Genomic DNA, 26265 nt, shown 5'->3' with positions numbered 1-26265 from the left:
CCCTGGGCAGGTACCAGCTGAAGCTCTTTGCCCGCATGTGTCTGGACCGCCAGTACTTGGCCATCAAGGAGATCTCCCAGCAGCTGGGCGTGGATCTGATCTTCCTCTGCATGGCAGACGAGATGCTGCCCTTCGACCTGCGGGCGTCCTTCTGCCACCTCATGCTGCACGTGCACGTGGACAGGGACCCGCAGGAGCTGGTGATGCCTGTCAAGTTTGCCCGGCTCTGGACAGAGATCCCCACAGCCATCACCATCAAAGAGTGAGGCCCTGGGGCTGCCCTGGCTGCGGGGGGCAGCAGCGGCGGCGGGGGGGGCAGCAGCGGCGGGGGGGGGGGGGCAGCAGCGGCGGCGGGGGGGGCAGCAGCGGCTGGGGGGGGCAGCAGCGGCGGCGGGGGGGGCAGCAGCGGCTGGGGGGGGGGGCAGCAGCGGCTGGGGGGGGGGGGCAGCAGCGGCTGGGGGGGGGGGCAGCAGCGGCTGGGGGGGGCAGCAGCGGCTGGGGGGGGCAGCAGCGGCTGGGGGGGGGGCAGCAGCGGCTGGGGGGGGCAGCAGCGGCTGGGGGGGGCAGCAGCGGCTGGGGGGGGGCAGCAGCGGCTGGGGGGGGGCAGCAGCGGCTGGGGGGGGCAGCAGCGGCTGGGGGGGGCAGATGCCATCTCGTCTAGGGGCTGCCTTGGGAGGGGGCATTCGTGGAACAGCTCTGGTGGGTGCCAGCCTTCAGAAGGGAGTGGGCTCCAGGGCAGCCGTGGCCCTGCTGGCTCAGCAGCTGCCTGGGCAGTGCCCCTTCTGGGCTGGGCGTGTGGACCGCCACCGAGCTCAGCACCGCCGAGCTCAGCACCAGCACCGCTGTCCCTGGCAGCTACGACTCCAACCTGAACACCTCTCGTGACGACAAGAAGAACAAGTTTGCCAGCACCATGGAGTTCGTGGAGGACTACCTGAACAACGTGGTGAGCGAGGCCGTGCCCTTTGCCAACGAGGAGAAGAACAAACTCACCTTTGAGGTGAGTCCCGGCGCCTCGCCCGGCTGTGCCCCGCGCCCCCCACCCCGCCGGGGCACAGCAAGGTCTGGAGCTGCCCTGTCCCTCCCCAGGTTGTCAGCCTTGCCCACAACCTCATCTACTTCGGCTTCTACAGCTTCAGCGAGCTGCTGCGGCTGACGCGGACGCTGCTGGGCATCATCGACTGCGTGCAGAACCCCCAGCTGATGCTGCAGGCGGTCTACAGTGACGAGGTGGCAGGTGGGTCCCTGCAGGGGGTCCCTGCCCCACCGCCAGCCACGGGCCTGCAGGAAGGCTCTGCCCAGTGCTTGCCAGCTGGGGCTGGGGGCAGATGAGGCAGCGGCTGGCAGGGAAGCTCTGGCTGCGTCTGCAGGAGGTCAGAGCCACAGAATTAACCAGGCTGGAAAAGACCTTTGAGGTCATCCAGTCCAACCCATCCCCCAGCACCTTCTAACCACCTCACCATGGCACCAAGGGCCTCATCCAGTCTCACTTTAAACACTTCCAGGGACAGTGACTCCACCACCCCCCTGGGCAGCACATTCCCATGCCCAGTCTCTCTCGCTGGGAAGAACTTCTTCCTCACACCCAGCCCAAGCCTCCCCTGGCACAGCTTGAGGCTGTGTCCTCTCCTCCTGTCACTGTTGCCTGGGATCAGATGCTGAGCCCTTGGCTGTGGCAGAGAAGTGGCCAAACCCTCCTCCTCCTCTGCTCGACAGCTGGCATGGCCCAGGCTGAGGGAGTCCTTCAGTGGTCCTCAGCCACCTCCCTTCCCCCTGCACTGACTCTGCCCTCTGCTGCTGCCTGCAGGGAAGAATGTGCGGAGGTCGATCCAGGGCGTGGGGCAGATGATGTCCACCATGGTGCTGAGCAGGAAGCAATCCATCTTCAGCGCCCCCAGCCTCAGCCCTGGCACTGCCCCCGAGCAAGTCGACAGAGGGAGGAGCATTGAGAACGAGAACATTGTGGTGATGGAGACCAAGCTGAAGATCCTGGAGATCCTGCAGGTTGGGGCTGGTGGGCAGCAGCGTGGGGCTGGGGGAGCTGTGGGTTTCTGGTGCAAGGAGGCAGCTGGCACGGAGGGGGCACTCACCTGGGCTTTCTTTGCTGCTGCCAGTTCATCCTGAACGTGAGGCTGGACTACAGGATCTCCTACCTGCTCTCAGTCTTCAAGAAGGAGTTTGTGGAGGTCTACCCCATGCAGGACAGTGCAGCTGATGGCACAGCTCCAGCCTTTGACTCCACAAGTAACTCCTCCCCTTTGCTCCTGCTGCACCTCCAGCTCTGCACACCCCACAGCCTGGGGACGCAGAGGTGGTGCAGGTGACCGTTCCAGCAGCTCTGCAGCCGCTGCTGCGGCTGGCAGGGAGCTGGGCAGGGGATGGAGGGGGTGCAGATGGGATGAGCTGTCCAGCATCCAGTAAGAAATACTGGGACAGCTTGCCCAGAGGTGTGGTTGAGGCTCCATTCGAGGTCACACTTGGTGGGGCCCTGAGCAGCCTGCTCAGGTCGGGGGTGTCCCTGCTGCAGCAGGGGGGTTGGACAAGATGACCTCCAAGGGTCCCTTCCAGCCCAGTGCAATCTGATCCTGCCTCTGTGGATGCTGGGGGCAGGCCCCAGGAAGCTGGGCAGGTTGTGCTGATGCCCAGGGCCCACCCTGGCCACCCCTTTCACCTCCCCTTCCTCCCCTGCAGCCGCAGCCATGAACCTGGAGCGCATCGGGGAGCAGGCAGAGGCCATGTTCGGCGTGGGGTGAGTCCCTGCCCGCTCCGCCGCATTGCCAGCTTGGCCATGGGGCTCCTCCTCTCCTGGCCACGCTGCTGAGGCTGAAAGCTGCAGGTGATGAGGAAGATGAGGCTCCAGAGGCCAGCTGTCCCCACCAGCCCCTCGGGGGACTGAGTGTGGCTTCGTCCCGGCCGCAGGAAGAGCAGCAGCATGCTGGAGGTGGACGACGAGGGCGGGAGGATGTTCCTGCGGGTGCTGATCCACCTGACCATGCACGACTACCCCCCGCTCATCTCCGGCTCCCTGCAGCTCCTCTTCAAGCACTTCAGCCAGAGGCACGAGGTGCTGCACACCTTCAAGCAGGTAACCCTGCAGCTGGGACGCTGCTCTGCAGCACCTCCGGGCCCGGGCTCGCCTGGCTGGGTCCCGGATTTCACCTGGGGGATCTGGGAGAGGAGGAGAGTGGTGATGGTGTCCCCAGACTGGGAGCCCCTGGGAATGTCGCTGCAGGTTCAGCTTCTGATCTCAGCCCAGGATGTTGAGAACTACAAAGTGATCAAGTCGGAGCTGGACAAGCTGCGCACCATGGTGGAGAAGTCGGAGCTGTGGGTGGACAAGAAGGGCAGCAGCAAAGGAGACAACGCAGTGGAGGGCAACAAGAAGGAGAAGAAAGAGGTCAGAGCCCTGAGCAGCACCCTGGGAACTGGGGTGGGAGAGGAGGGTGGGGGGCAGAGGTGCAGCTGGCTTCAGTCCAGCACCCAGCACCTCTCCATGGGCCATGCACCACCTCCCTGGAAGAGGAGGGTCAGGGAAGGTCCTGCAGAAACATCTCCAGGCTTTGGAGAGGTGCAGTGGGAGCCTGGTGCTGTTCCTGTCCCCTTGCAGCATGCTGCTGAGGAAGAGGTCATTGCTCAGGGAGAGAAGAGCAGTGAGAACTATCAGATAGTCAAGGGGGTAAGTGAGACCAGAACCTGTCCCCAGGGCTGCTCCTGGAGCCACCCCCAGTGCTGTCCCTCAGCATGGGTTGGCACAGGGGTGCCAGCAGGAAGGGAAGGGCTGAACTCATGGGGGGATTTCCCAACTCTCCTGTGGTTCCACAGAAATGAGTTCATGCCAGGGCTGGTTCCTTCCAGCTCAGCACCAGGAGGAGCCCTGTTCTGTGCCCAGGGCTCCTGGGTGAGCCTGGCACTGGGTGGGCTGGAGGGGGGAGGGTTGGTGATGGGTATGAGCCCTCTCTGCATGGCGCTGCCAGCAGGGTTCTGAGGCGGGTGCTAGGATCTGCAAGCGATGCAGGGAGCACCTGGGTTGATGGAGGGCACACCTGGACTGCAAGCAAGCCCCCAGTGCTGGTGGCCATCCTGGTGGGCTCCCAGGCTCAGTTCCCCTCTGGCAGGGTCCTTCTGCCCCCAGATCCTGGAGAGGCTGAACAAGATGTGTGGGGTCGGGGAGCAAGTGCGCAAGAAGCAGCAGCGGCTGCTGAAGAACATGGATGCACACAAGGTGATGCTGGACCTGCTGCAGATCCCTTACGAGAAGGTAAGAGGGCAGAGGGCAGTGGTGCTGCAGTGCCCAGGGCAAGGGGCAAGGAGTGTGAGCATGGCAGAGTCCTGCAGCCGGGCAGGGCAGCAGGGGCATCGCCCTGCTGCTGCTCCCCACCACGCTGAGAGCTTCTCTCTGCCCATCCTCAGGGTGATGCCAAGATGATGGAGATCCTGAAATTCACCCACCAGTTCCTGCAGAAGTTCTGTGCTGGCAATCAGGAAAACCAGGCCCTGCTGCACAAACATCTCAACCTCTTCCTGACCCCGGGGGTAAGGAGAGGGGACCGAGGGGTGGCGGCAGGCAGCGGCACCGGGAGGGACTTCAGCCCCAGCCCTGGGGCTCAGAGCAAGAGAGAGCAGCAGGGAGAGGAGGGGGAAGGAGGGGGGAGGGCAGGCTGACTCCCTGGCCCTGTCCCCACAGCTGCTGGAGGCCGAGACCATGCAGCACATCTTCCTGAACAACTACCAGCTGTGCTCGGAGATCAGCGAGGCGGTGCCGCAGCACTTCATCCACTGCGTGGCCACCCACGGCCGCCACGTCCAGTACCTCGACTTCCTGCACACCATCATCAAGGCCGAGGGCAAGTACGTCAAGAAGTGCCAGGACATGATCATGACCGAGGTGAGCAGCTCTGCCCCAGCCCCGGGGGCACCGGCGCAGGGGGCTCGGCCGCCGGCAGCTGCCTGCTTGGCTTGGCCCTTCAGGGAGGAGGCTTCCAAGCCCTGCTGGCTGCTCCCTGGGGCAGGAGGGATCTGCAGGACCTGAATCATAGATTTGTTTGGGTTGGAAAAGGCCTCTGAGGTCATGGAGCCCACCCAAGCCTGGTTCCAACGCAAGGTCCAGGATCCCACAGCCCCATCTGGAGTCCCGCAGGATGTGATTTTTGGCGCCCTGCTTTGCCCTGGCAGTGCCCTTCCACCATTCCCCAGCTGCTGCCTCAATCACCACTTCCCGCAAGGCTTCTGAGCCCCCTGCTGCAGAGTGCTGAGCACTGCCCCTTCCCTGCAGCTCACCAACGCTGGGGACGACGTGGTGGTGTTCTACAACGACAAAGCCTCCCTGGCCACCCTGCTGGAGATGATGACGGCAGCCCGGGACGGGGTGGAGGAGAACAGTCCCCTGATGTACCACATCTCCCTGGTGGACCTGCTGGCCGCCTGTGCCGAGGGCAAGAACGTCTACACCGAGATCAAGTGCACCTCCCTGCTGCCCCTGGAGGACGTGGTGCGGGTGGTGACACACGAGGACTGCATCACGGAGGTACGGGGTGCCCGGGGCGGCGCCAGGGCAGCGCCAGGGGCTGTGCTCTGACTGCCCTCTGCTGACAGCGCCTGCGGTGCTCCCCCCCCGGCAGGTGAAGATGGCCTACGTGAACTTCGTCAACCACTGCTACGTGGACACGGAGGTGGAGATGAAGGAGATCTACACCAGCAACCACATCTGGACTCTCTTTGAGAACTTCACCCTGGACATGGCCCTGGTGCGTGGGCAGGGCTGGCTGCGGGGGGCACAGCAGCCGCAGCTGCGCCGGGGACAGCTTTGTGCCGCAGAGGCTGCCTGGGCAGCCGGGCGCGGGAGCCGAGCGCCGCGCAGGCGGCTCCCCGGCACGGCCCCAGGGAGCTGTGCCACGTCCCGTGGCTCAGCGAGGTGCCAACAGCAGGCTGCCAGGCTGCAGGTGGCAGTGGCTGCCCCCTTGCCCCCCCCAGATGTGCAAGAAGCGCGAGAAGAGGCTGCCGGACGCGGCGCTGGAGAAGTACGTCCTGAGCGTGGTGCTGGACACCATCAACGCCTTCTTCAGCTCCCCCTTCTCTGAGAACAGCACCTCCCTGCAGGTCTGCACAGCCCCCTGAGCCCCCCAGCACCAGGGCTGGCACAGCCCCTGCTGATGCATGCTGCCTGCTGTCCCCCTCAGACCCACCAGACCATCGTGGTGCAGCTCCTGCAGTCCACCATGCGGCTGCTGGAGTGCCCCTGGCTGCAGCAGCAGCACAAGAGCTCGGTGGAAGCCTGCATCCGGACGCTGGCCATGGTCGGTAAGGAGCCCTGCCAGGGTCACCTCCTGCTCCCCACTGACCAGGAGGGTGAAGCCACCCACCCTTGGCTGCTCCAGCAGCGAGCCAGAGCCACTGGCCCTGCTGTGGGGCTTGGCAGGGTGCCCCTGGGAGAAGCTGCTGGCTGGGAACAGGGAGGTTTGGCTCCAGGATGAGCGCTCTCGGAGCTCCAGCTGCAGGCATGAGCAGGGTGGCCTGAGGGAAACTGAAACCTGGGCTTGGTGGGGAGATCCCTGGCGTGTCCCTGCTGGTGAAGGACCTGGAAACAAAGGCAGCATTGATGGTGGTTTTCCCTGGGCAGGACTTCGCCCTCAGCCTGGCTCGGGATGAGGGCTGTCAGCTCTGAGTCATGCTGTGGAAAGGATTGCTCTGGTCAGGCTCTGGGTGGGGAGTTCCCTCCGACTGCAGGCAGGGTGCTGACAGTGGCTCCCTGCTGGGCTTTCCCAACCCCACATCTGGAGCTGCTTCCTCTTCCCATCCCGGGCTGGGCTGGGCAGGCCGTGGGCAGTGCTGTGCTGCAGCGGGGAGGGTGGATGGAAGGACTCCTCCCTGTCCCAGCCTGGATGTAACCCAGATCTTCCCTGCTGCAAATGAAGGGCTGGTGCAGGGCTGCCCGGTGCAGGGCTGCCCAGCCCGGGGCAGGGTGGCAGTGCCCAGCTGGTGGTGCAGGCTGGGCCATGGCTGCCCCCAACCCCAGCCCCTCTCCCGCAGCCAAGAGCCGCTCCATCGCGCTGCCCATGGACCTGGACGCCCACGTCAGCTCCCTGCTCAACAGCAGCTCCAGCAGCAGCCTGCCCAGGAACACCTCCAGCTACAAGACAGCCACAAGGAGCTTCCCCCGAGTCTCTGCCACCCCCAACCAGTGGGACTACAAAAACATCATAGAGAAGCTGCAGGTAGGGGGCAGGGGGCAGCGGTGGTGTGGACGGACAGCAGGACGGCCCCGGGGGTCCTTCTGCCCTGCCGCCGGCCCTGAGGCTGTGCTGTGACCTGCAGGACATCATCGGCGCCCTGGAGGATCGCCTGAAGCCGCTGGTGGAGGCTGAGCTCTCGGTGCTGGTGGATGTCCTGCACCGCCCAGAGCTGCTCTTCATGGAGGGGACGGAGGCCTTCCAGCGCTGCGAGAGTGGAGGCTTCCTGTGCAAGTGAGGGGCTCTGCCCGGGGCCTGCTGCGGGGGCTGGGGGCCTGCAGCCCGGAGCGGGATGAGGAAGGTTCCCTCCGGGACCCCCTGGTCCCTCCTGGCCGTGTGTGACGGTGGCTCTGCTGTGCCAGGCTGGTGCAGCACACCAAGGACCTCATGGAGACGGAGGAGAAGCTCTGCATCAAAGTGCTGAGGACACTGCAGCAGATGCTGGTGAAGAGGAACAGATACGGCGAGAGGGTGAGCACCGCGGCCCCCTGGCGCCCTGCCCAGCCCTGCCCCTCACCACCCAGGCTGGCAGTGCCCTCCCTGGCACTGGGGGACTGGTGATGTTTGCCCTGGCAGGGCAACCTGCTGCGGAAGATGCTCCTCAACAACTACCTGCAGAACAAGAGGTCCAGCTCCAAGGGGGAGATCGTGGATGCTGCTGGGGCAGGTGAGTGCCCCCCTTCTGCCCCCCTCCTGTCTGCTCTGCTCATCCCCCCACCCCCAAATCCCCAGCTCCTGAGCTGTGGTGGGGTCAGTCCTGTAGCTGCTCACTCTGTCCCCTGCTCACTCACGCAGGCCAGGACCAGGACTGGTCGGCGATTGCTGCTGTCCAGTGCCGGCTGGACCGGGAAGGAGCCACCAAGCTGGTCGCTGACCTCATCATGAACACCAAGAACGAGAAGATCTTCCAGGAGAGCATCCTGCTGGCCATCCGCCTGCTGGACGGAGGCAACACCGAGATCCAGGTGCTGAGCCCCAGCTGGGTGCTGGGCACCGCTCCCAGGGCAGCTGGGCAGCCCTGGTTGATGTGTGAGCTGGGTGCTGGAGGCTGTGGAAGGGGCAGGTGGCTGGAGGTGGCTCTGCAGCACTGCCGATGCCCTCTGCCAGGTTCTGCTGAGCTGGCTCTGGGCTGCAGCTTTTGGGTGGGGACTGGTGGGGACAGGCACAGCCCAGCAGGGTCCCAGGCCTGGAGCTGCTGTAGTCACTGCTTGCTCTGTCCCTGCCCCTGCCTAGGGCAGAGGAGAGCAGCAGTGCCCGGGGGGAGAGAATCCCCCTGGGAGCCCGAGGGGGCTGTGCTGCCCAGGGCTGCTGCACCGACAGAAGCCTCCCACCAGGCTCTCTCAGGCGAGCTCTTGGGTGCTGGAGGCCAGCAAAGGGGAGGGCCAAGCAGGGACGGTTTGGGGCCCCTGGTGGAGGCTGCAGCAGTGTCCTCCCTCCTGCCAGAAATCCTTCTACAACCTCATGACGAGCGACAAGAAGTCAGAGAAGTTCTTCAAGGTGCTGCACGACCGCATGAAGAAGGCTCAGCAGGAGACCAAGTCCACAGTGTCAGTGAACATGAGTGACATAGGCAACAAGCCTCGGGAGGACAAGGAGGAGCCAGACCCTGCCACCAAAGGTGGGTGGCTGCGTCCCTGGGCAGCCCCCGGCCCCGGGGGCAGAGCCCAGCCCCGAGGGCAGCCCAGCGCTGACAGGGTCTGGCTCTCCCTAGGGCGAGGGGACCCCTTCCTGCTGCCTGGCACCCCCACGCGCTGCCCCGCGGCCCTGGGCTTCCGCAAGGGGCACGACCCCGGGGAGCAGCCCCAGAACCACGAGATGGGAGTGACAGTGCTGATCATGGAGCCCATCCTGCGCTTCCTGCAGCTGCTCTGCGAGAACCACAACCGCGACCTGCAGGTTGGCGCCGCGCCGCCGGCCCTGGGGCTGGGCACGGGGCCCACGGGCTGGGCAGGCTGGGCCCCAAAAGCTGGGTGCCAAAAGCTGCTGCTCCAGGTGCTCTGTGCCCCCAAAAGCTGCTGCTCCAGGTGCTCTGTGCCCCCAAAAGCTGCTGCTCCTGCAGCTCTGTGCCTCAGTTTCCCCATCAGCAGATCACAGTCACCTGCCTGGAAAAGAGCTCAGGACCACCAAGTCCAGCCCTATCCTAACACCTCCTGTACAGAGCTCTCAGGGCATGGCCCTCAGCACCTCATCCAACACCTCCCTGGGTGGGGACTCCCTCACCCCCGGGGCAGGGCTGTCCCAGTGCCTCATGGCCCTTGCAGTGAAGGAACTTTTCCTAATACCCAACCTGAGCCCCCCTGGAGCACCTCGAGGCCCTGGCGCCACTCTTAAGAGTTAACTTTTGGTGTGTTGCAAGGAGCATGGCTGTGTCCCTGCAGCTCTGCTCTGCAGGTCACAGGGGTGGCCCAAGCCCAGCTCTCCATGGAACTGCAGGTGGAGGGAGTGTGGAAAGAAGCTCAGGGTTGACCCCCCCAGAGCGATGCTGCTCAGCCCCACAGCTGCAGCCTTTGCTCCTCAGAACTTCCTGCGGTGCCAGAACAACAAAACCAACTACAACCTGGTGTGTGAGACCCTGCAGTTCCTGGACATCATGTGTGGGAGCACCACGGGGGGGCTGGGGCTGCTGGGGCTCTACATCAATGAGTACAACGTGGCCCTCATCACCCAGACCCTGGAGACCCTGACCGAGTACTGCCAAGGACCCTGCCACGAGAACCAGGTCTGGGGGTGTCCCTGCAGCTCTGGGGGTGTCCCTGTAGCTCTGGGGCATTGCCAGCATGCCTGGGGTGGGGCAGGGATGCCCAAGGGAGGGTTTGGGGGGAAAGATGAGAGAGCAGCAGGGACAGGGTGAGCTTTGGGGGTCAGGGTGTGCTGGGGATGCTGCCTGGGTCAGGAGCTGCTGGCTGGCAGTGGGGATGCAGACGGAGGGGGTGCCAACGGTGTCCTCTCCAGGGGCAGAGGGGAGCAGAGCTCCTGGGGTCACAGTGCAGCAGCCAGGGCACTGCTCTGGACCTGTGCTGGGCTAGAGGCTGAGGGGCCTGGCAGCACCGTGGGGGTCACACATTGCACTGCCCCCCCAGAGCTGCATCGTGACCCACGAGTCCAACGGCATCGACATCATCACTGCCCTCATCCTGAACGACATCAGCCCCCTCTGCAAGTACCGCATGGACCTGGTGCTGCAGCTCAAGGTGAGGCAGAGCCCTGGGCTGGGGGGGGCACTGTGGGGGCTGCTGGCGCGGCCCTGGGCTCTGCTGTGCACATCTCAGCCCCTCAGGGGTGGGCTGGGGGGGGCAGGGCTGCTGCAGCTCCACCTTGTGAGGCTGAGGTGCCTCTAGCACAGGGGGGTTGCAGCTCACCAGGGCATGGAGGGGTTTGTGCCCACTCCACAGCCATGGGTGGCAGCAGGGGGCAGCTCCCCTCAGGAAGGACTTCTCCTCCCCAGGACAATGCCTCCAAGCTGCTCTTGGCCCTCATGGAGAGCAGGCACGACAGCGAGAACGCCGAGCGGATCCTCATCAGCCTGCGCCCCCAGGAGCTGGTAAGGGCTGATGGGGAAACCCCTCCAGCCTCGGCCCAGGGAGCCCCCAGCCCCCCCAGCCCACTGCTGGACCTCTTCTGTCTGCAAGTCCTGGTGCAAATCCCATCAGCAGCTCAGCTGCCACGCCGCTGCTCACCACCATCCCTGCCCAGTGGATTTGCCAGAGCCATTCGTGGTGAGGAGGAGACCAAGGCAAGCAGGAGAGGAGGTCACTGTCCCTCTCTCCCCTGCAGGTGGATGTCATCAAGAAAGCTTACCTGCAGGAGGAGGAGTGTGAGAACGCTGAGGTGTCCCCCCGGGAGGTTGGCCACAACATCTACATCCTGGCCCTGCAGGTACTGAGCTGTGGCAGGAGGCTGCTGCCCTGCTGGGCTCCACACTGCTCTGTGCTCACTCATTGCCTCTCCCCGGGGAGCCAGGCTGGGAACCAGAGAACCAGCTGGTTGGGAAAGAGCTCTGATTCCTCCAGCCCAACAGCACTGCCAGGGCACCAGCACAGCCCTCAGCACCACAGCTGCACAGCCTCTCGGTGTCCCTGGGCAGCCTGATCCAGGGCTGGGGAAGAAACGTTGGCTCCTGGGCAAAGGCAGCCCTGGGGGTGCCTGGGGTGGGATGCCCAGCAAGCCCAAGTGCACTGGTGGCTGCTGAGCAGCCTGGGCTCACCCAGCCTCTGCTGTCCCCTTCCAGCTCTCCAGGCATAACAAATCCCTGCAGCAGCTCCTGAAGCCAGTGAAGCGAATCCAGGAGGAGGAGGAGGAGGGCATCTCATCCATGGTATGGGGCAGAACCCCCACAGCCTGCCCTGACCCTGCTGCTTCTGCCCCCCTTGCCTGAGGCTCCTGCTGGGCTCTGTTGCTCGAGAGGTTTGGTGTTCCCCAGGGTGGCTGGAGGCAGACTTGGTGCCCTCTGGAGCTGCACTCTGCAGAACCAATCTGCACAGGGGCTCTGTGTCTGGGGCCTCTCCAAGGAAGGTTCAGCTGTGGGGTGATGCCCAGCCTGCTGCAGGGACAGGCTGCTGGCCCTGCTGGGGTGCTGCTGGCACCTGCTGCCTCCTCTTCCCCTCAGAGAAGGCAGGGCTGAGTCCTTTGCTGTTGTTTCTTGCCCATGTACCTTGGATCCTGAGTGGGAAGCAGCAGCACTGTGATTTCCCTGGGGGTCTGTGGGCATTGATTTGCAATTTGAGGATCAGCAGCCTTTGGATGTAATTACTGCAGGGAGTCCAATGGCTGTCACCTCAAGCAGGGCTCAGGCACCCTCAGGAAGCTTTCATTCTTTTGCTTTGCCTGGAAACCTCCTCAGCTGTGGGGGCTGCTGGGGAAGGAGGAGCTCTGGCTCTGCGGGCTGAGGCCACTCTCCTCTCTCCCCACATCCCAGCTCAGCCTCAACAACAAGCAGCTGACACAGATGCTGAAGTCGACAGCCCCAGTGCAGGAGGAAGAGGAGGATCCTTTGGCCTACTATGAGAAGCACACATCCCAGATTGAGGCAAGCCCTGGGGGTGCCAGTGTGCACATGGGGGGTGAGCCCCAGGGGTGCTGCTTCTGCCTTGTGCCCACCTCTACTGCTCCAGAAGCCTTCCCAGCCCTGTGCCAGCCAGAAGCAGACAGAAAGCTGTCGCAGTTTGCTCACCTCTTGGTGAAGGACTTCTCCCTCGTGGCCGAGCTAAAGCCCTCCTGCTCAGTGCCACTGGATCCCAGGGGAAGGGGAGGGAAAGCTGGGCCCGGGAGGAAGGACCCCAAAGGCTGGCAGGGGCAGGAGCTGAGGCTGCCTGCTGCCTGCAGATCGTGCGGCTGGACCGGAGCATGGAGCAGATCATCTTCCCCGTGCCTGGCATCTGTGAGTTCCTCACCAAGGAGACCAAGTACAGGCTCTTCACCACCACGGAGCAGGACGAGCAGGGCAGCAAAGTCAGCGACTTCTTCGACCAGTCCTCCTTCCTGCACAACGAGATGGAGTGGCAGAAGAAGCTGCGCAGTAAGAGCAGCGCCGAGCCGCCCCGGGCGCTCCTCCGGGCCAGCAGGGGCACCTCGGGCACTGCCCCTGCCCTCAGAGGGGCAAGCAGCCCTGCTTGGAAGGGGCAGTGCAGCCTGGCAGCAGCCTGCACTCACAGAATCACAGAATGCCAGGGTGGAAGGGACCCCCAGGACCACCTGGTCCAACCTGCCTAGAGTTGAGTTGAGCAGAGTTGAGAGGAGCTGACCCCACAGCCTGCCAAGCTGAGCCCTCAGGCTGCCCAGTGCAGGGGGATCCACTGAGCCCTCAGGCTGCCCAGTGCAGGGGGATCCACTGAGCCCTCAGGCTGCCCAGTGCAGGGGGATCCACTGAGCCCTCAGGCTGCCCAGTGCAGGGGGATCCACTGCTGCCCCTGGGACGTGAGCTCAATCTCTAGCTGCAAGTCACCTCCCTGAGCTCCCTGTGGCCCTGGCTCTGGAGGGCAGGACACGGTTGGCAGCCTGCAGGAGGTTGATCAGGATCCCAGGGGTGGTTTCCTCCATGCCTGTTCGTGCAGCTCTGTGGCAGCCTGGGATGCCCCTTGCAGCCCGTGCCCTGGGATGCCACCTGCAGCTGCTTTGCCCTGCAGAGCTCCTCCCTGCACTTGTTTTCAGCTGCCTCCTAAGCCAGGATCTCACAGCTACGTGTGGGAAACCAACCAAGTTTGTGCAGCCTGCAGCCTGCTGTAGCTGCTTCCAGGGCTGCATCCGGACGGAAATCCTGGCCCAAAGCAGCAGGAGCTCAGTGCAGGTCGCACTGCCAGCCCTGGGCTGGAGCTGGGGAGCAGGGCAGCAGCTCCAAAGCCACGGGAAAGCCTTAGGAATTCAGCAGGGCTGGGGAGGTGCTGAGTGCCCTGCTCCTGCGGCCAGCACGGTGCTGCAAACACAGAGAGCCTTGCTCCGGAGGTGGGGGAGGATGGAGCTGAGCAGGTCAAAGGGCTGAGCCGCCAGGATGTGAGCACCGGGAGCCTGCACTCCCATCGCGGCAGAGGGGAGGGGGAGAGCTCTGTGAACCCCCTGAAGGAAGCGTGGGCGGTCCCTGCGTGTCCGCGGGGTGCCAGGGGGCGCGGAGCCTGCCCCCGGTGGCCGCAGGCGGTGGCCGCACAGCCGCTGAGCGGTGCCCTCCTCTCCCCCCAGGCATGCCGCTGATGTACTGGTTCTCCCGCAGAATGACTCTCTGGGGCAGCATCTCCTTCAACCTGGCTGTCTTCATCAACATCATCATCGCCTTCTTCTACCCCTATGTCGAAGCCACGTCCATGGGTGAGTGCCTGGGCAGCTGCTCCCCAGGGTGGAATCAGCAGGAGGAGCTTCACAGGCAGCCAGGCTGCTCCCCTTACCTGTACCCCCCGCTCCTGCTCTCCTCTTGCCTCCTAAAGCCCCAAGGCCTCTCTGCTGCTCAGAGGAAGGGCTCAGCCAAGCTGCCAGGTGCCAACCCTCCCATTGCTGCCTTCCCTGAGGACAGTCTCTGCTCCCTGGGCTGTGCCTTCCCTGTTTGTGCAGTGGGGGAAGCAGTGGCAGACCCCGTGCCAGCAGGAGCCATCCCAGCCAGTGCTTGCCAGCAGCCCTCTCCTCCTGCCCTCCGAGGACCCCCCCAGGAGGCTTTCTGGGCAGCCTGGGCAGCAGCACCGTGCCCAGCTGCCAGCCTGCCCTCAGTCTCCTGCCACTGAATGTCTGTGGGTCTCCTCCCCCCAGGAGTGCTGGACTCCCCCCTGATCTCTCTGCTCTTCTGGATCCTGATCTGCTTCTCCATCATGGCCTTGTTCACCAAGCGCTATGGGGTCAGGCCCCTGCTGGTGGCCCTGATCCTGAGGTCCATTTACTACCTGGGCATTGGGCTCACGCTGAACATCCTGGGAGCGCTCAACGTGAGTCAGCTGCGGCCTGCAGCTCTGCCAGGGCAGGGCTAGGTTGGAGAGGAGCAGCAATTGCTCTGCTGAAAGAGTGGTCAGGCACTGGGGCAGGCTGCCCAGGGAGGTGGTGGTGCCTAGGGTGGTGCCCAGGAGCTGTGTGGCCTTGGCACTGTGGGGAGTGGTTTAGTGGCCAGGGTGGTGCTGGGTCAGTGCTTGGACTCAATGACCTGAGAGAGCTTTTCCAGCTGGCACAGTCCTGTGGCTCTCCCTGTGGTGGCAAACAAGCCCAGGGGGCTGCAGATCCCAAGCCCTCCCTCCTCTGGTTGCTCCCCAGCTGACCAACAAGATTGTGTTCGTGGTGAGCTTCGTGGGCAACCGTGGGACCTTCATCCGAGGCTACAAGGCCATGATCATGGACGTGGAGTTTCTCTACCACGTTGGCTACATCATCACCAGCGTCCTGGGGCTCTTTGTGCACGAGCTCTTCTACAGCATCCTGGTACAGCAACACCTCCCAGCAGCCTTCCAGTACCTGGAGGGGGCTGCAGGAAAGCTGGGAAGGGACTTTAGGCAAGGGCTGGGAGGGATAGGATGGGAGCTGGAAAAGGGCAGATTGAGACTGGAGATGAGGAGGAAATTCTTTCCAGTGAGGGTGGTGAGAGCCTGGCACAGGTGCCCAGGGAGGTGTTCAAGCCCAGGCTGGATGAGGCCTTGATGATCTTGAGGCTCCCTTCCAGCCCAACCCATTCTGTGCTTCTAATAAGAGCAGAGGTTGGGAGGCAGCCTGCCTGCCCTGTTAGAAGCTACAGGGTCCCTGGGGCACCTTCCAGGGGGATGGCTAAGGGCAGTGAGAAGATTCCCTGCTGCAGTCCTGGCAGGGGCTGATCTCAGCCTCCTGGCACTGTCTGTCGCTGTCTCTCTGCTGCTCTTTTGCTGTCTCTGCTCTCTGCTCTGTGCCTTATCTGGGTCAGCTGGGAGACAATGTGAGCTGCGGAGGGCAGAGGCAGCTGGAGCTGTCCTATTCTTGGCTCTCCTGCTGCGCTTAGCTCCTTTCATTCTCTGCCTGCCTGAGGTGGAAGTTCAGTCGAGGTCTGCTGAGCGATCCAAAGACCCCAGGATGAAAGGGGAGAGAGGCAGCCCCGGGGGTGGCTCAGGCAAAGCCTCCTGCAGCTTTTCTTTGCTCCTTCCTCCCAGCTCTTCGACCTCATCTACCGCGAGGAGACTTTGTTCAACGTCATCAAGAGCGTGACGCGCAACGGCCGCTCCATCCTGCTCACCGCCCTGCTGGCCCTCATCCTGGTCTACCTCTTCTCCATCGTGGGCTTCCTCTTCCTGAAGGATGACTTCATCCTGGAGGTGGACAGGCTGCCAGACAGCAAAGCCAAAGGTTCTTCAGCCCTCCCTGGTTGGGCTAGAGAGGGGCTGGGCAGAGCCAGGGGGAGGGTTGTCTTCTGCCGTGGGGGCAGGAGTTGGCACCCGGGGGCCAAACCCAGGCTCCAGACGCACCCAGAGGGAGCTTTGCTGTCCCTGTGCTCGCCTGGGCTTGGCAGGGAAAACCTCTGCCTGGGCCACCTGAAGGGGACCTGAGACAGCAACAGCTCTGTGGTCTCCTTGTGCCTGCAGATGACCCCTTGGGGATGCAGAGGAACATGGAGACCTTCATGGAGTCCTGCAGCGGTGACAAAATCAGCTGCTCCGCTGTGCCCACGGCCCTGGAAGGTAAGGAGAGCTCCTGGGGCAGGCCAGCAGCGGAGTGAAGTTGGCTGCTGGGTGGTCAGGGAGCTCAGGAGGACTCCCCCCAGGTGGGCACACACAAACCTCTCCTCCTGGCACCTCCCAGGCAAGAGCCTGCGAGTTCTGCAGTGCCCCTGGCGAGTGGTGAGGTGGGTTGGGGTTAGCCAGGAGGAAGCTGAAGGAGCACTCAGCCAACACCTCCAGGGCAAGCAGCAAGCTTGGGGGAGCTGCTGGCTGGGAGGTCCACAAGGAGCAGCTGCTCCCAGCTGGGCCAGAGCAGGATGAGCCCTGCACAGGGGCTGCCTGCTCCTGGGGCCCTGGCGCTGCCGTGGGTCTGTGGCTCCCCTGTCCCTCTCTGGCTCTCCAGAAGCAGAGGCTGACCCCTGGGAGCGTGCCTGTGACACCCTGCTCATGTGCATTGTCACCGTCCTCAACCACGGCCTGCGGAACGGAGGGGGCGTGGGGGACATCCTGCGCAAGCCCTCGAAGGATGTGAGTTGGGGCAGCCCCTGGGACCCCTTCCTGCTGCCCAGCCCTGCTGCATGCCCAGCCCTGCTGCATGCCCAGCCCTGCAGCTGCCCTCACTGCCTCCTTCCCTCCCTGGGAGCTGTGATGCTGCCAGCCCTCTGCCCCACGCTGGCCTCTGGGGCCTTCCTCCTCTTCTCCCTCACCACAACTCTGTCACTGCTCCTCCCCTGGTACCCTCAGCCCAGCAGGGTAGGACTGCAGGAGACATTGATCCCTCCCATCCCAAATGGGCACCTCAGGAAGCTCAGCAAGGCCGAGTGTAGGGTCCTGCACCTGGGGAGGAACAACCTCCTGCAGCAGCACAGGGGAGGGAGGACCTGCTGGGCAGGACCTTGCAGTCCTGCTGGGCAACCATCATGCATGGCACAGCAATGTGCCCTCGTGGCCAAGAAGGCAAATGGTCTCCTTGGGGGCATTAAAAGGTGTGGCCAGCAGGCCAAGGGAGGTTCTCCTCCATCTGTACTCTGCCCTGGTGAGGCCACAGCTGGAGCTCTGTGTGCAGTCCTGGGCTCCCCAGTTCAAGAGGCAGGGAAGTGCTGGGGAGAGTGCAGGGGAGGCTGCAGAGATGCTGAGGGGCCTGGAGCAGCAATGTGAGGAGCAGAGAGCCCTGGGGCTGAGAGCCTGCAGAAGAGCAGCCCCAGAGAAGCTCAGCCCCAGCAGTTCCCTGAGCCTGGGACTCTGCCCCACCCCAGGAGTCCTTGTTCCCTGCTCGGGTTGTCTACGACCTCCTCTTCTTCTTCATCGTCATCATCATCGTGCTCAACCTCATCTTCGGGGTCATCATCGACACCTTTGCTGACCTGAGGAGCGAGAAGCAGAAGAAGGAGGAGATCCTGAAGACCACCTGCTTCATCTGTGGTGAGCCCTGGGGGGGACAGCTGCCCCAAAGCTCTTCCTGCCTCCTCGGCCTGAGGGGAGGAAAACTTCCCAGCTGCTTTCTGCCCATTTGGCTCAGAGCAAAGCCTCTGCTCCTGCAGTGTGAGGAGGCTCAAACAGGGACTCAGAGAGGGGCAATGAGCTGAGGTGTTCCTCACCTTCTGCTCGGCACTGGCACTCCTGAGGCCATCCCCTGGCACCACCTTGCTGAGGGGGGAGAGCAGCAGCCTGGGCTGGGATCTTCTCAGGCAGCAGAAGGCCTCCAGACAGTAACCACATTAAAAAGGCAGGAAAGGGAAAACCCAACCTCTGTGAACTGCTCTGAAGAGCTCCACTGGCTGCAGTTGGAGCTCTGAGCTCCGTGGGCAGCAAGCACAGCCAGGAGGACCCCAAACAGAAGCCTCCCAGACCCACAGCTGGGCGCTGCCCTCCCTCCCTGGGATGCCTCAGTGCCAGCTCCTCGCCGAGAGCGCTTCCGGGGAGTCCCTCCCGGGGGGTTGCAGCTCCCTGCCCTTCCTCCCCCCTGGGCTTGCTCCTTACCCCCTCCTCCTCTCCTGGCTGCCTTGGGCAGGGCTGGAGAGGGACAAGTTTGACAACAAGACAGTGTCCTTCGAGGAGCACATCAAGTACGAGCACAACATGTGGAACTACTTGTACTTCATCGTGCTGGTGCGCGTCAAGAACAAGACCGACTACACCGGGCCCGAGAGCTACGTGGCGCAGATGATCAAGGTGCGTGTGCCCCGGGCTGCCTGCCCCCCTGCCCCCCTGCCCCGGGCTGCCTGGCCCCTGCCCCCCTGCCCCGGGCTGCCTGGCCCCTGCCCCCCTGCCCCACGCTGCCTGCCCCCCTGCCCCACGCTGCCTGCCCCCCTGCCCCGGGCTGCCTGCCCCCCTGCCCCGGGCTGCCTGCCCCCCTGCCCCGGGCTGCCTGCCCCCCTGCCCCCCTGCCCCGGGCTGCCTGGCCCCTGCCCCCCCCTGCCCCGGGCTGCCTGCCCCCCTGCCCCTGCCCCCGCCCCCCTGCCCCGGGCTGCCTGGCCCCTGCCCCCCTGCCCCGGGCTGCCTGCCCCCCTGCCCCGGGCTGCCTGGCCCCTGCCCCCCCCTGCCCCGGGCTGCTTCCAGGAGGTTTTGGTGCTTGCTGCCGTGCCTCAGGTCTCCCTGGGCTGTTTGTTTGCCCTGGCCAGCCACTGTTCTCTGTCTTGTGCTGTGTGTCCAAGGACTGAGCTGAGCAGCTCAGGAGGGGACCTCGAGGTGACCTCCAGGCAAAAAGGGAGGGAAAGCTAGAAAAGAAACTCAAAGAAACAACCTCTGAGCTTGAGCCCAGAAAGGGAGAACCAAGCAGCCCAGCAAGGGACTGTGCAGGGCCTGCAGAGGCACAGAGGAGAGCTGCTCTCATCCCTGAGCACAGGCAGCTCCCTGGCAAACCCTGCCAGGCGTGCCCCCTGCTGCCCTGTGCCCCCTGCTGCCCTGTGCCCACTCCCTGCTGCCCTGTGCCCACTGATCCCCTGTGCCCCCTGCTGCCCTGTGCCCGCTCCCTGCTGCGCTGTGCCCGCTCCCTGCTGCCCTGTGCCCGCTGATGCCCTGTGCCTGCTGATCCCCTGTGCCCGCTCCCTGCTGCCCTGTGCCCGCTGATGCCCTGTGCCTGCTGATCCCCTGTGCCCGCTCCCTGCTGCCCTGTGCCCGCTGATGCCCTGTGCCTGCTGATCCCCTGTGCCTGCTCCCTGCTGCCCTGTGCCCGCTGATGCCCTGTGCCCGCTCCCTGGTGCCCTGCAGAACAAGAACCTGGACTGGTTCCCCCGCATGCGGGCGATGTCGCTGGTCAGCAGCGAGGCTGAGGGGGAGCAGAATGAGATCCGCAACCTGCAGGAGAAGCTCAGCAGCACCATGAAGCTGGTGTCCCACCTCACCTCCCAGCTCAACGAGCTGAAGGAGCAGGTACTGAGCGCCTGGGCAGCGGCACAAAGCCCCTCCCTGAGCAGGCACAGAGGGGGAGGGAGAGGAGGCAGAGCCAGGCTGACAGCACGGCCGGGGTGTGTGCAGGAAGCTCTTTGCTGGGTGGTGTGGTGGGGGGCGGTGTGGTGTGGTGTGGTGTGGTGGGGGGCAGCCCTGGAGCCCTTCCAGGCCAGGCTCTGAGGCTCTCAGCTGCAGAGGTCCCTGCTGAGGGCAGGGGGGGTGGACTGGAGGAGCCTTCAAAGTCCCTTCCCACCCAGCCCCTTCCCTGCTCCATGCTACCTTCAGACACAAAGCAAAGGGCTCCTGCTGCTCCTTTGGGGGCCGCCTGGGCCACGGCTGTCTGCCACTTAACTCCCTGCTCAGCCTGAGCCCAGCTCTCAGGGCTCCCTGGCAGGGGCTGGGAGCACCCTCGGGCAGGGGCAGCTGGTTGGTTCCCTGCCTCACCTGAGCCTTGTTCGCCGCAGATGACGGAGCAGCGCAAGCGCCGGCAGAGGATGGGGTTCGTGGATGTGCAGAACTCCATGAACCACTGAGCCACAGGAGCAGCACCAGCTGCACCCTCTGAGGGACTCTCTCCTGCAGCAGCCAACCAGGCTGCCTGTTCCTGGGCTGCAGGCATGGACAACCCTGCCAGCAGGACGCCGACCCCGCAGGGGAGCCTCGGGCACCGTTCCCCTTAGAGCTTGTAGCAATCGCTGCGGCAGGGCCTGGCCAGGCCTCCTCCCCAGCCCTGGCCCCACACCCAGCCCTGCTGCCCCTGTAGCAAGCTAAATCCCCCAGGGCTGGCATTCCTCACTGCAATAACTCTCTTAGTTTGCCTCTGGGGGGCTGTAGCTGTAGCTCCATGCTCCACCTCCCGAGGGGGGGCCCTGGGTAGCTGTAGGGCTGCAATATTTAACTTATTCCAAGAGTGGCTCTCTGCAGAGCAGTCACTGCTCCACCTGCTCCATGCTGCTCCCTCTCTTCACCCCTGGGCTGCAGGAAAGAGGAGCTGAAGGCAAGGAGGTGCATTTGTTAACTGAGCTCACCAGGGGGCGTGAGGAAGCTCTGAGTTTGTCCTGGTGGGGTTCAGTCTTCTGCCTCCTGTGGATCAAGGATCTTTAGGCAGCAGGAGGAGGAGGAGGAGGCTGCAGGCTGACAGGAGGTCACTGTGAAGGGTTTGTCCTGTGGTTTAGGTTCACCTCTGGGGTAATGTTTGACTTTTGTTGTTGTTGGTCTTGTTTGGTTATTTTTGTTACTTAAGGAACTGTAAATTGCCTTAACTAAATTAAACACAAAAGGTCACAACACAAACTCCAGTGTGCTCAGAAAGCTCTGCAGAACCCCCCAGCCCCTTCCCTCCCCCCTGCTGCAGCCTTTGAGCTGTCAAAGAGCTCTTCCACTGCCACCCTCAGCCCTCCCCTGGCTCTTCTGCGAGGCAAAACACCGATGGGAGCTGCCCCTCAGGGTCAGACAGACAGCACAGCTCCAGGCCCAGCCCTGACCTTGACAGAGGCTCCAGGGGCAGGGTGGCAGGGGCAGGGTGGCAGGGGCAGGGTGGCAGGGGCAGGGTGGCAGGGGCAGGGCTGCACCAGGCTGCTGTGCTCAGGGCAGTAAGTAGTTTATTCCTCGTGGGCACACAGGGAGCCTCACACAGCTGTACAGGGGAGGGGCTGGGGGCTGCCTGTCACTTTGAGTCCTCTTCAGGCTTCTTGGCAGAAAACTTCTCTCTCAGCTTCCTCCATGTCCCCTTTTTCATATCTTCCATCTGTTTCAGGATGTCTGAAAGGCAAAGGGAGAGAGAGAGAGATGGGGAAAGGGGAAGGGAAGCAGCAAATCCGAGGGCCCAAAGCCCTCTCCCACAGCTTTGCCTCACAAATCTTTGCCTGGCTTTGCCTTTTCATCCTCATGGGTTCCTGTTGCAGGGCCTGAGGCAAAGCTTGTTTGCCCTTCCAATCAATTGTGTGGGGACTCCCTTATCACTAACAGCTCACACTCAGCTTCATGCACAGCAATCAAAGTTAGGAACTGGAGCAGAACAAAACTGCAGCAGCTTCCTGCAGTGCACACAACAAATGAGCTGCCTGAGAGCCCTTCTGCACCCTGGCAGCCCCTGGGCTCTCCAGCTCTGCTCCAAAAGAGAGCCTGGAGGTGGTGAAACAGAAGCTGAGCTCCTGACCTAGCAAAGCTTTCCTCTCCCCCAGCTCCTGCTGGCTGATCTGAGCCCAGTGCCAGACACAAAGAGCTTTTGCCCCTGGCAGACCACTGAGGATCTCCTCCATCACCCCCACTGAACACCCTCCACACCTGCCCAGCACTCCCACCCTGTCCTCTGCTCCCAGGTGGTGAGCAGAAAGGATGCAGTGAGCACCCAAAGCCTTCAGGGATGCAGTGAACACCTTCCAGACCTCTTCAGCCCCTGCCCTGCTCTGGGGCTCCAGCCCAGTGTCAGTACCTGTGGCCAGTATCATCCTGCAGTCCTCCAGTGTCACCCCAGTGAAGCTGGTGTCCTTCAGCCGTGGGTACTGCAGAGGCAAGGGGGTGAAGGAGGAGAGAGAGGCCAAGATGTTAGCAGGAGTGCACTGGGAAGGTCACCAGGTCACCATGCAGCAGAGCCTGAGCTCATTTCCAGTGCAGCCCCACCGTGGAAAGGGAAAGTTTCCACCCCAGGAGCTGTGCTGCTCCCAGGGGCACACAGCCCCTCTGCAGCCTTCCAGAGGCAGCAGGCACTGCCTGCACCTCACCACTCAGCTGGGCCGGGGCAGGGCAGTGCAGGAGGTGCTGAGCACCCCCTGAGGGGCTGAGGGCCACAGCCAGAGCTCACCTTGTTCTTGTAGTAGTTGCTGTGGATCCTGAGCAGGCTCTCGTACATTCGGTCACAGGTCTCGGGGTCAGCAATCTGCAACCACAGAACCCTCAGGCTGGAAGGGACCTCAGAGCTCATCCCCTCCAGCCCCCTACCAAGGGCAGGGACCCCTCTCAACTAGACTCAGCTGCTCAAGGCCTCATCCAGCCTGGCCCTGAGCCACAGCCTCCCTGTGCAGCCTGATCCCCAGTGTCAAACATTTCTCCCTTCCCTCCGCCCTGGCTCTGCCTCTCAGCTCCAAGCCTCCACTCCCTGCACTGCCACCCCAGGCCCTGGGGTGCCCAGGGGGGGCACAGCCTGTGGAGGGCAAGCACCACCCCACTGCAGGTGACTCCAGCCCCATGCACCTTGCAGCCACTCTGCCCAAAGCCCTGCTGCTGCTCCAGCAATGCCAGCAGCAGCCCCAGCCAGGCTCACTGCACATGGACACAGCAGGCACCAGGCTGCTGGAAGAGCCTCTGTGCTCCCTGCTGTCCTCCCAGCCCTTCCTGCTGCTGCCTGCCAGAGCATTTCCCTCTGCTGTACTAAGCCTTTCCCCACACAAATTGCCATCAGTGCTGCAGGCATCCATTCAGATTTTCAAGATGAGTGGCAGCTTTGGGATCCTGCAGCCAGCTGCTGCAGCACATTCAGCTGTCCTGAGCACATGAAAAAGCAATCAGCACTTCCCCAGCCGTCTGCTGCAGACCATTCTGGTGACCAACACAGACTCAGGTGCCCCTAATGGGCTCTGGAAGTGGCAAATGCAGATCTGGAACAAGGTTCTCAGGCTAAGCAAGGTCACATTTACATCCCACAGCACCACCCCCAGCCTGGAAGCTCTGCAGCCCAAGCCAAGCATTAAGCTCTCCTCATTTATTTTCAGCACCAAAGCCTCAGCTCCAACAGCTGTAGCCTCAGTCCAATTTTATAACCACTGCATCCTCACCCTGGCAGGCAATGTTTCATCTCACTCTCTGCTCCACACTACACCACACCGCCACCAAAGCAAAGCACACTGATTAACTCGGCTCCAGCACAGCGCTGATGCATGCCCGCACGGCTGGAAGGGACCTTGAAGCTCATCCAGTCCAACCCCCGCTGCCGGAGCAGGATCACCCCGGGCAGGACGCACAGGAGCACACCCGGGGGGCATTGAAGGTCTGCAGAGGAGACTCCACCACCTCCCTGGGCCTTTGTGGCCACATCCATAACCACGGGAAGGGGATTCGTCACAGCACGGCACAGGAGGGGCAGACCTCAGCCTGGGCTGTGTCGAACGAGCAAGGCGGTGACAGGGGTGGCCTTGGGGCTGTGCTTCAAGGGCAAGCAGAGCGTTCACACGCTGGCCAGCCCTGAGCCCCGAGGAGGCTCCGTGGGGCTCCGAGGGCAGCCGAAGGAGGTTCGTTTCACACCGCAGCCCCCGCAGGCACAACCTTCTCCTCAACCCGGGGGCGAGGGGCGCGATGCTAAGACCCCGGCGCCAGCACCACATCCCTCGGGTTTCTGGCCAGAAACGGCCGCAGCCGCCCCACGCAGACCCCTGCACCACAGACCCCTGCACCGCAGACCCCCTGAACCGCAGACCCCCTGCACCACAGACCCCTGCACCACAGACCCCCTGCCCCGCGGCGCCGGAGGCTCGGAGCTCAGCGGCGCCTGCGCGGCCCAGGCTCCGCCTCGCTCCCCCCGACCCCAGTCCGGCCGTGGGCTCGGCGCTGCCGCAACCCTCCGGCCCCCACCTGCGTGTTCTCGCCCTCGCGGAAGGCCTGGGCCACTCGCTGCCGCAAGAAGACGCCCAGGTCCCGGTGCTGCTTGGTCTCCTCCACCGGCCACTCCTCGCAGAGCTTCAGGAACCGCCGGTACCTGGTGGCCGCCATCGCTGCCGGCGGCGCCGGCCATGCGCCCCACGTGACCTACGGCGGCCGAGAGGGGCCCGGCCGGGACGCGCAGGCGCCGCGCGGCGCCCGGCAGCTGGGAGGCGGCGGTGGGCAGGGGGACGGCGACCCCCGGCGCTGTGCCTTAGCGCTGCCCGCGGGGACGGCACCGAGAAGGAGGGCTGGGGGAGCCCCCAGGGGGGCTGCCGAGTCCGGCCCCGGCAGCGCGGCGTTCCTGGCTGTGCTCACCGTGAGCCGGCACCGAGCGCTGCCAGCCCGGTCCCCGGCCCGGTGCTGCGCCGGTCCCCGGCCCGGTGCTGCGCCGGTCCCCGGCCCGGTGCTGCGCCGGTCCCCGGCCCGGTGCTGCGCCGGTCCCCGGCCCGGTGCTGCGCCGGTCCCCGGCCCGGTGCTGCGCCGGTCCCCACAGTGTGGGCAGCAGGGGACTCTGCCTCTCTGCTGAGCCCTCCCTGCAGTGCTGTTGTGACAGCACTCGGGGTGCCGGGTTGAAAGCAAGAGAGGGAGATTCAGCCCGGAGGGAAGTGTTTGACGTCCTGCCTGCCGTTGCCCTTCTGCAGTAGTAAGGGAGGGGGTAAGGGCCCTGGCTCAGAGCCCCTCCGCTTGGCAGGCAAAGGGTCGGTCCGTGGTGTTTCTGTGCTCGTTTATGAGGGCTGAACGGGAGGGCTGCCGGGGGTGGAAAGGGAGGGGAGAGGGAGCCCTCCATCGCTGCTCAAGCAGCAGGTTGCTGTTTGCTTCCCGGGAGCAGCAGCAGGCGAGGCATGCGGCCAGGGCAGGCGCTGTGCTCTGCTGCTGAGCTCCGCTGGCTGCCGGGGGCATGCTTGGAGCCTTCAGCATCCTTCCCCCCTTTCAAAGCCGATGGACGCAGCCAGCAGGAGGCTCAGCAGTGGTGCAGGTGCTGGGGTGGGGCTCATCACGGAGCTGTTCCCAGGCGCAGTGAGCAGCAATCACAGGACCAGGCTGCACTCCTGTGAGCCAGGACAGTTGATGACTCAGTCCCCTCCCTGCTGGGGCAGAGTGGTTGTGGCTTGGTTTTTATAGCCATCCGAGTTTGTGGGCATGAAATAGGCAGCACTGGGGACAATATCCAATTAAATAATGAGGTCTTCCCAGGTGGACTTCAGGCCAAGTAAAACAATGCAACTGGGCCAGGGGACTTACATTTTCCATCTCTCAATTGTAGCTGTTCAGCAGCTGCAGGCAGTTAAACACAAGTGAGGGAGTTTCTCTTGAGGTCTGGTGGTTAAAGCTGTGGCAATCACAGCTCTCCCCCAAGCATCCAGCCCTAAACAAAGGGCAGCTTGGAGGTGCTGTGGAAGTGAAGAGCTGGACACCGGGTCAGAGGTACTGGATTTTATTGGTATCCCCACTCCCCTGTACCAGAGCTGTGTAGCTCTGCTCCTTCTGTAAGGATTCTCTTTCAGGTTTCCCACACCATGCAGGAAGGAATTAGATTTGTTCCAGAATCATAAAACCTGTGCACAAAAAGCTGTAAACATTCCTCTGAGTCTTTTGTTGCTGCCTCCTTCATACACACACAAGCACACACACACAAAACCCTTGTCAAGGGACTGCCAGGGGACCTCCAGTGCCCAGTCCCTGACTCAACCTCACACTTTCTTTCTTTTTTTAATGACTTTTGGACTTTTTTTAAGCAAAAATACCTCGCAGTGCCTGGGGTCTGGTGACTGACACCTGGCAGGATCACTGCATTGGCCCTGCGGAGCCTCTCGCTGAGGAAGTGCCTGCAGTGTGCCCTGTGCAGTCCCACAGGGACATCAAACCCTGGTGGGGTCCAGTTCTTGGTCTGAGGTCCCCCTGCTTGTACCCCTGGGGCGGGACAGAGCCTC

General features: G+C 63.6%; 2 protein-coding genes across 2 annotated transcripts in view; one reads left to right on the top strand and one right to left on the bottom strand.

The window, feature by feature from the left end:
- Window positions 1-20264, top strand: part of ITPR3 (inositol 1,4,5-trisphosphate receptor type 3) — a 41780-nt gene extending 21516 nt beyond the window's left edge. Inside the window, exons 19-57 of the mRNA XM_054176321.1 lie at window positions 11-262; window positions 856-1000; window positions 1090-1237; window positions 1808-2004; window positions 2115-2244; window positions 2692-2749; window positions 2920-3085; window positions 3233-3397; window positions 3608-3676; window positions 4133-4258; window positions 4411-4533; window positions 4685-4885; window positions 5273-5524; window positions 5619-5744; window positions 5971-6096; window positions 6177-6297; window positions 7027-7211; window positions 7312-7460; window positions 7589-7697; window positions 7803-7893; window positions 8022-8191; window positions 8670-9122; window positions 9745-9945; window positions 10307-10417; window positions 10672-10767; window positions 11001-11102; window positions 11455-11541; window positions 12142-12252; window positions 12549-12741; window positions 13896-14021; window positions 14454-14626; window positions 14946-15110; window positions 15806-15998; window positions 16235-16330; window positions 16713-16837; window positions 17566-17731; window positions 18321-18481; window positions 19520-19681; window positions 20164-20264. Coding sequence (XP_054032296.1) covers window positions 11-262; window positions 856-1000; window positions 1090-1237; window positions 1808-2004; window positions 2115-2244; window positions 2692-2749; window positions 2920-3085; window positions 3233-3397; window positions 3608-3676; window positions 4133-4258; window positions 4411-4533; window positions 4685-4885; window positions 5273-5524; window positions 5619-5744; window positions 5971-6096; window positions 6177-6297; window positions 7027-7211; window positions 7312-7460; window positions 7589-7697; window positions 7803-7893; window positions 8022-8191; window positions 8670-9122; window positions 9745-9945; window positions 10307-10417; window positions 10672-10767; window positions 11001-11102; window positions 11455-11541; window positions 12142-12252; window positions 12549-12741; window positions 13896-14021; window positions 14454-14626; window positions 14946-15110; window positions 15806-15998; window positions 16235-16330; window positions 16713-16837; window positions 17566-17731; window positions 18321-18481; window positions 19520-19681; window positions 20164-20232 — 5899 coding nt within the window. The 3' untranslated portion in view covers window positions 20233-20264. The remainder of the gene's footprint in view (window positions 1-10; window positions 263-855; window positions 1001-1089; window positions 1238-1807; window positions 2005-2114; window positions 2245-2691; window positions 2750-2919; window positions 3086-3232; window positions 3398-3607; window positions 3677-4132; window positions 4259-4410; window positions 4534-4684; window positions 4886-5272; window positions 5525-5618; window positions 5745-5970; window positions 6097-6176; window positions 6298-7026; window positions 7212-7311; window positions 7461-7588; window positions 7698-7802; window positions 7894-8021; window positions 8192-8669; window positions 9123-9744; window positions 9946-10306; window positions 10418-10671; window positions 10768-11000; window positions 11103-11454; window positions 11542-12141; window positions 12253-12548; window positions 12742-13895; window positions 14022-14453; window positions 14627-14945; window positions 15111-15805; window positions 15999-16234; window positions 16331-16712; window positions 16838-17565; window positions 17732-18320; window positions 18482-19519; window positions 19682-20163) is intronic.
- Window positions 20265-21285: 1021 nt separating this feature from the next.
- On the bottom strand, window positions 21286-24455 carry LOC104305382 (ubiquinol-cytochrome-c reductase complex assembly factor 2). Its single transcript, XM_054176467.1, has 4 exons — window positions 24266-24455; window positions 22503-22577; window positions 22134-22203; window positions 21286-21460 (listed from the first exon to the last, which is right to left on the bottom strand). Exons 1-4 carry the CDS (start codon window positions 24401-24403, stop codon window positions 21366-21368), a joined length of 378 nt encoding a protein of 125 aa, XP_054032442.1. The 5' UTR covers window positions 24404-24455; the 3' UTR covers window positions 21286-21365.
- Window positions 24456-26265: the final 1810 nt, after the last annotated feature.

This window comes from Dryobates pubescens, chromosome 35 (genome assembly GCF_014839835.1).
Source record: "Dryobates pubescens isolate bDryPub1 chromosome 35, bDryPub1.pri, whole genome shotgun sequence".
Taxonomy (NCBI): Eukaryota; Metazoa; Chordata; class Aves; order Piciformes; family Picidae; genus Dryobates; species Dryobates pubescens.
The sequence above is the reverse complement of the archived record's forward strand: the minus strand, read 5'-3'. Positions and strand labels throughout refer to the sequence as shown.

Excerpts from the sequence above, each read along its gene's own strand:
- LOC104305382 (XM_054176467.1), bottom strand. The coding sequence starts at position 24,403 with ATGGCGGCCACCAGGTACCGGCGGTTCCTGAAGCTCTGCGAGGAGTGG. Across the intron at positions 22,204-22,502 it reads GCAACTACTACAAGAACAAG|TACCCACGGCTGAAGGACAC; the intron begins GTGAGCTCTGGC and ends TTGCCTCTGCAG. Across the intron at positions 21,461-22,133 it reads CAGGATGATACTGGCCACAG|ACATCCTGAAACAGATGGAA; the intron begins GTACTGACACTG and ends TTTGCCTTTCAG.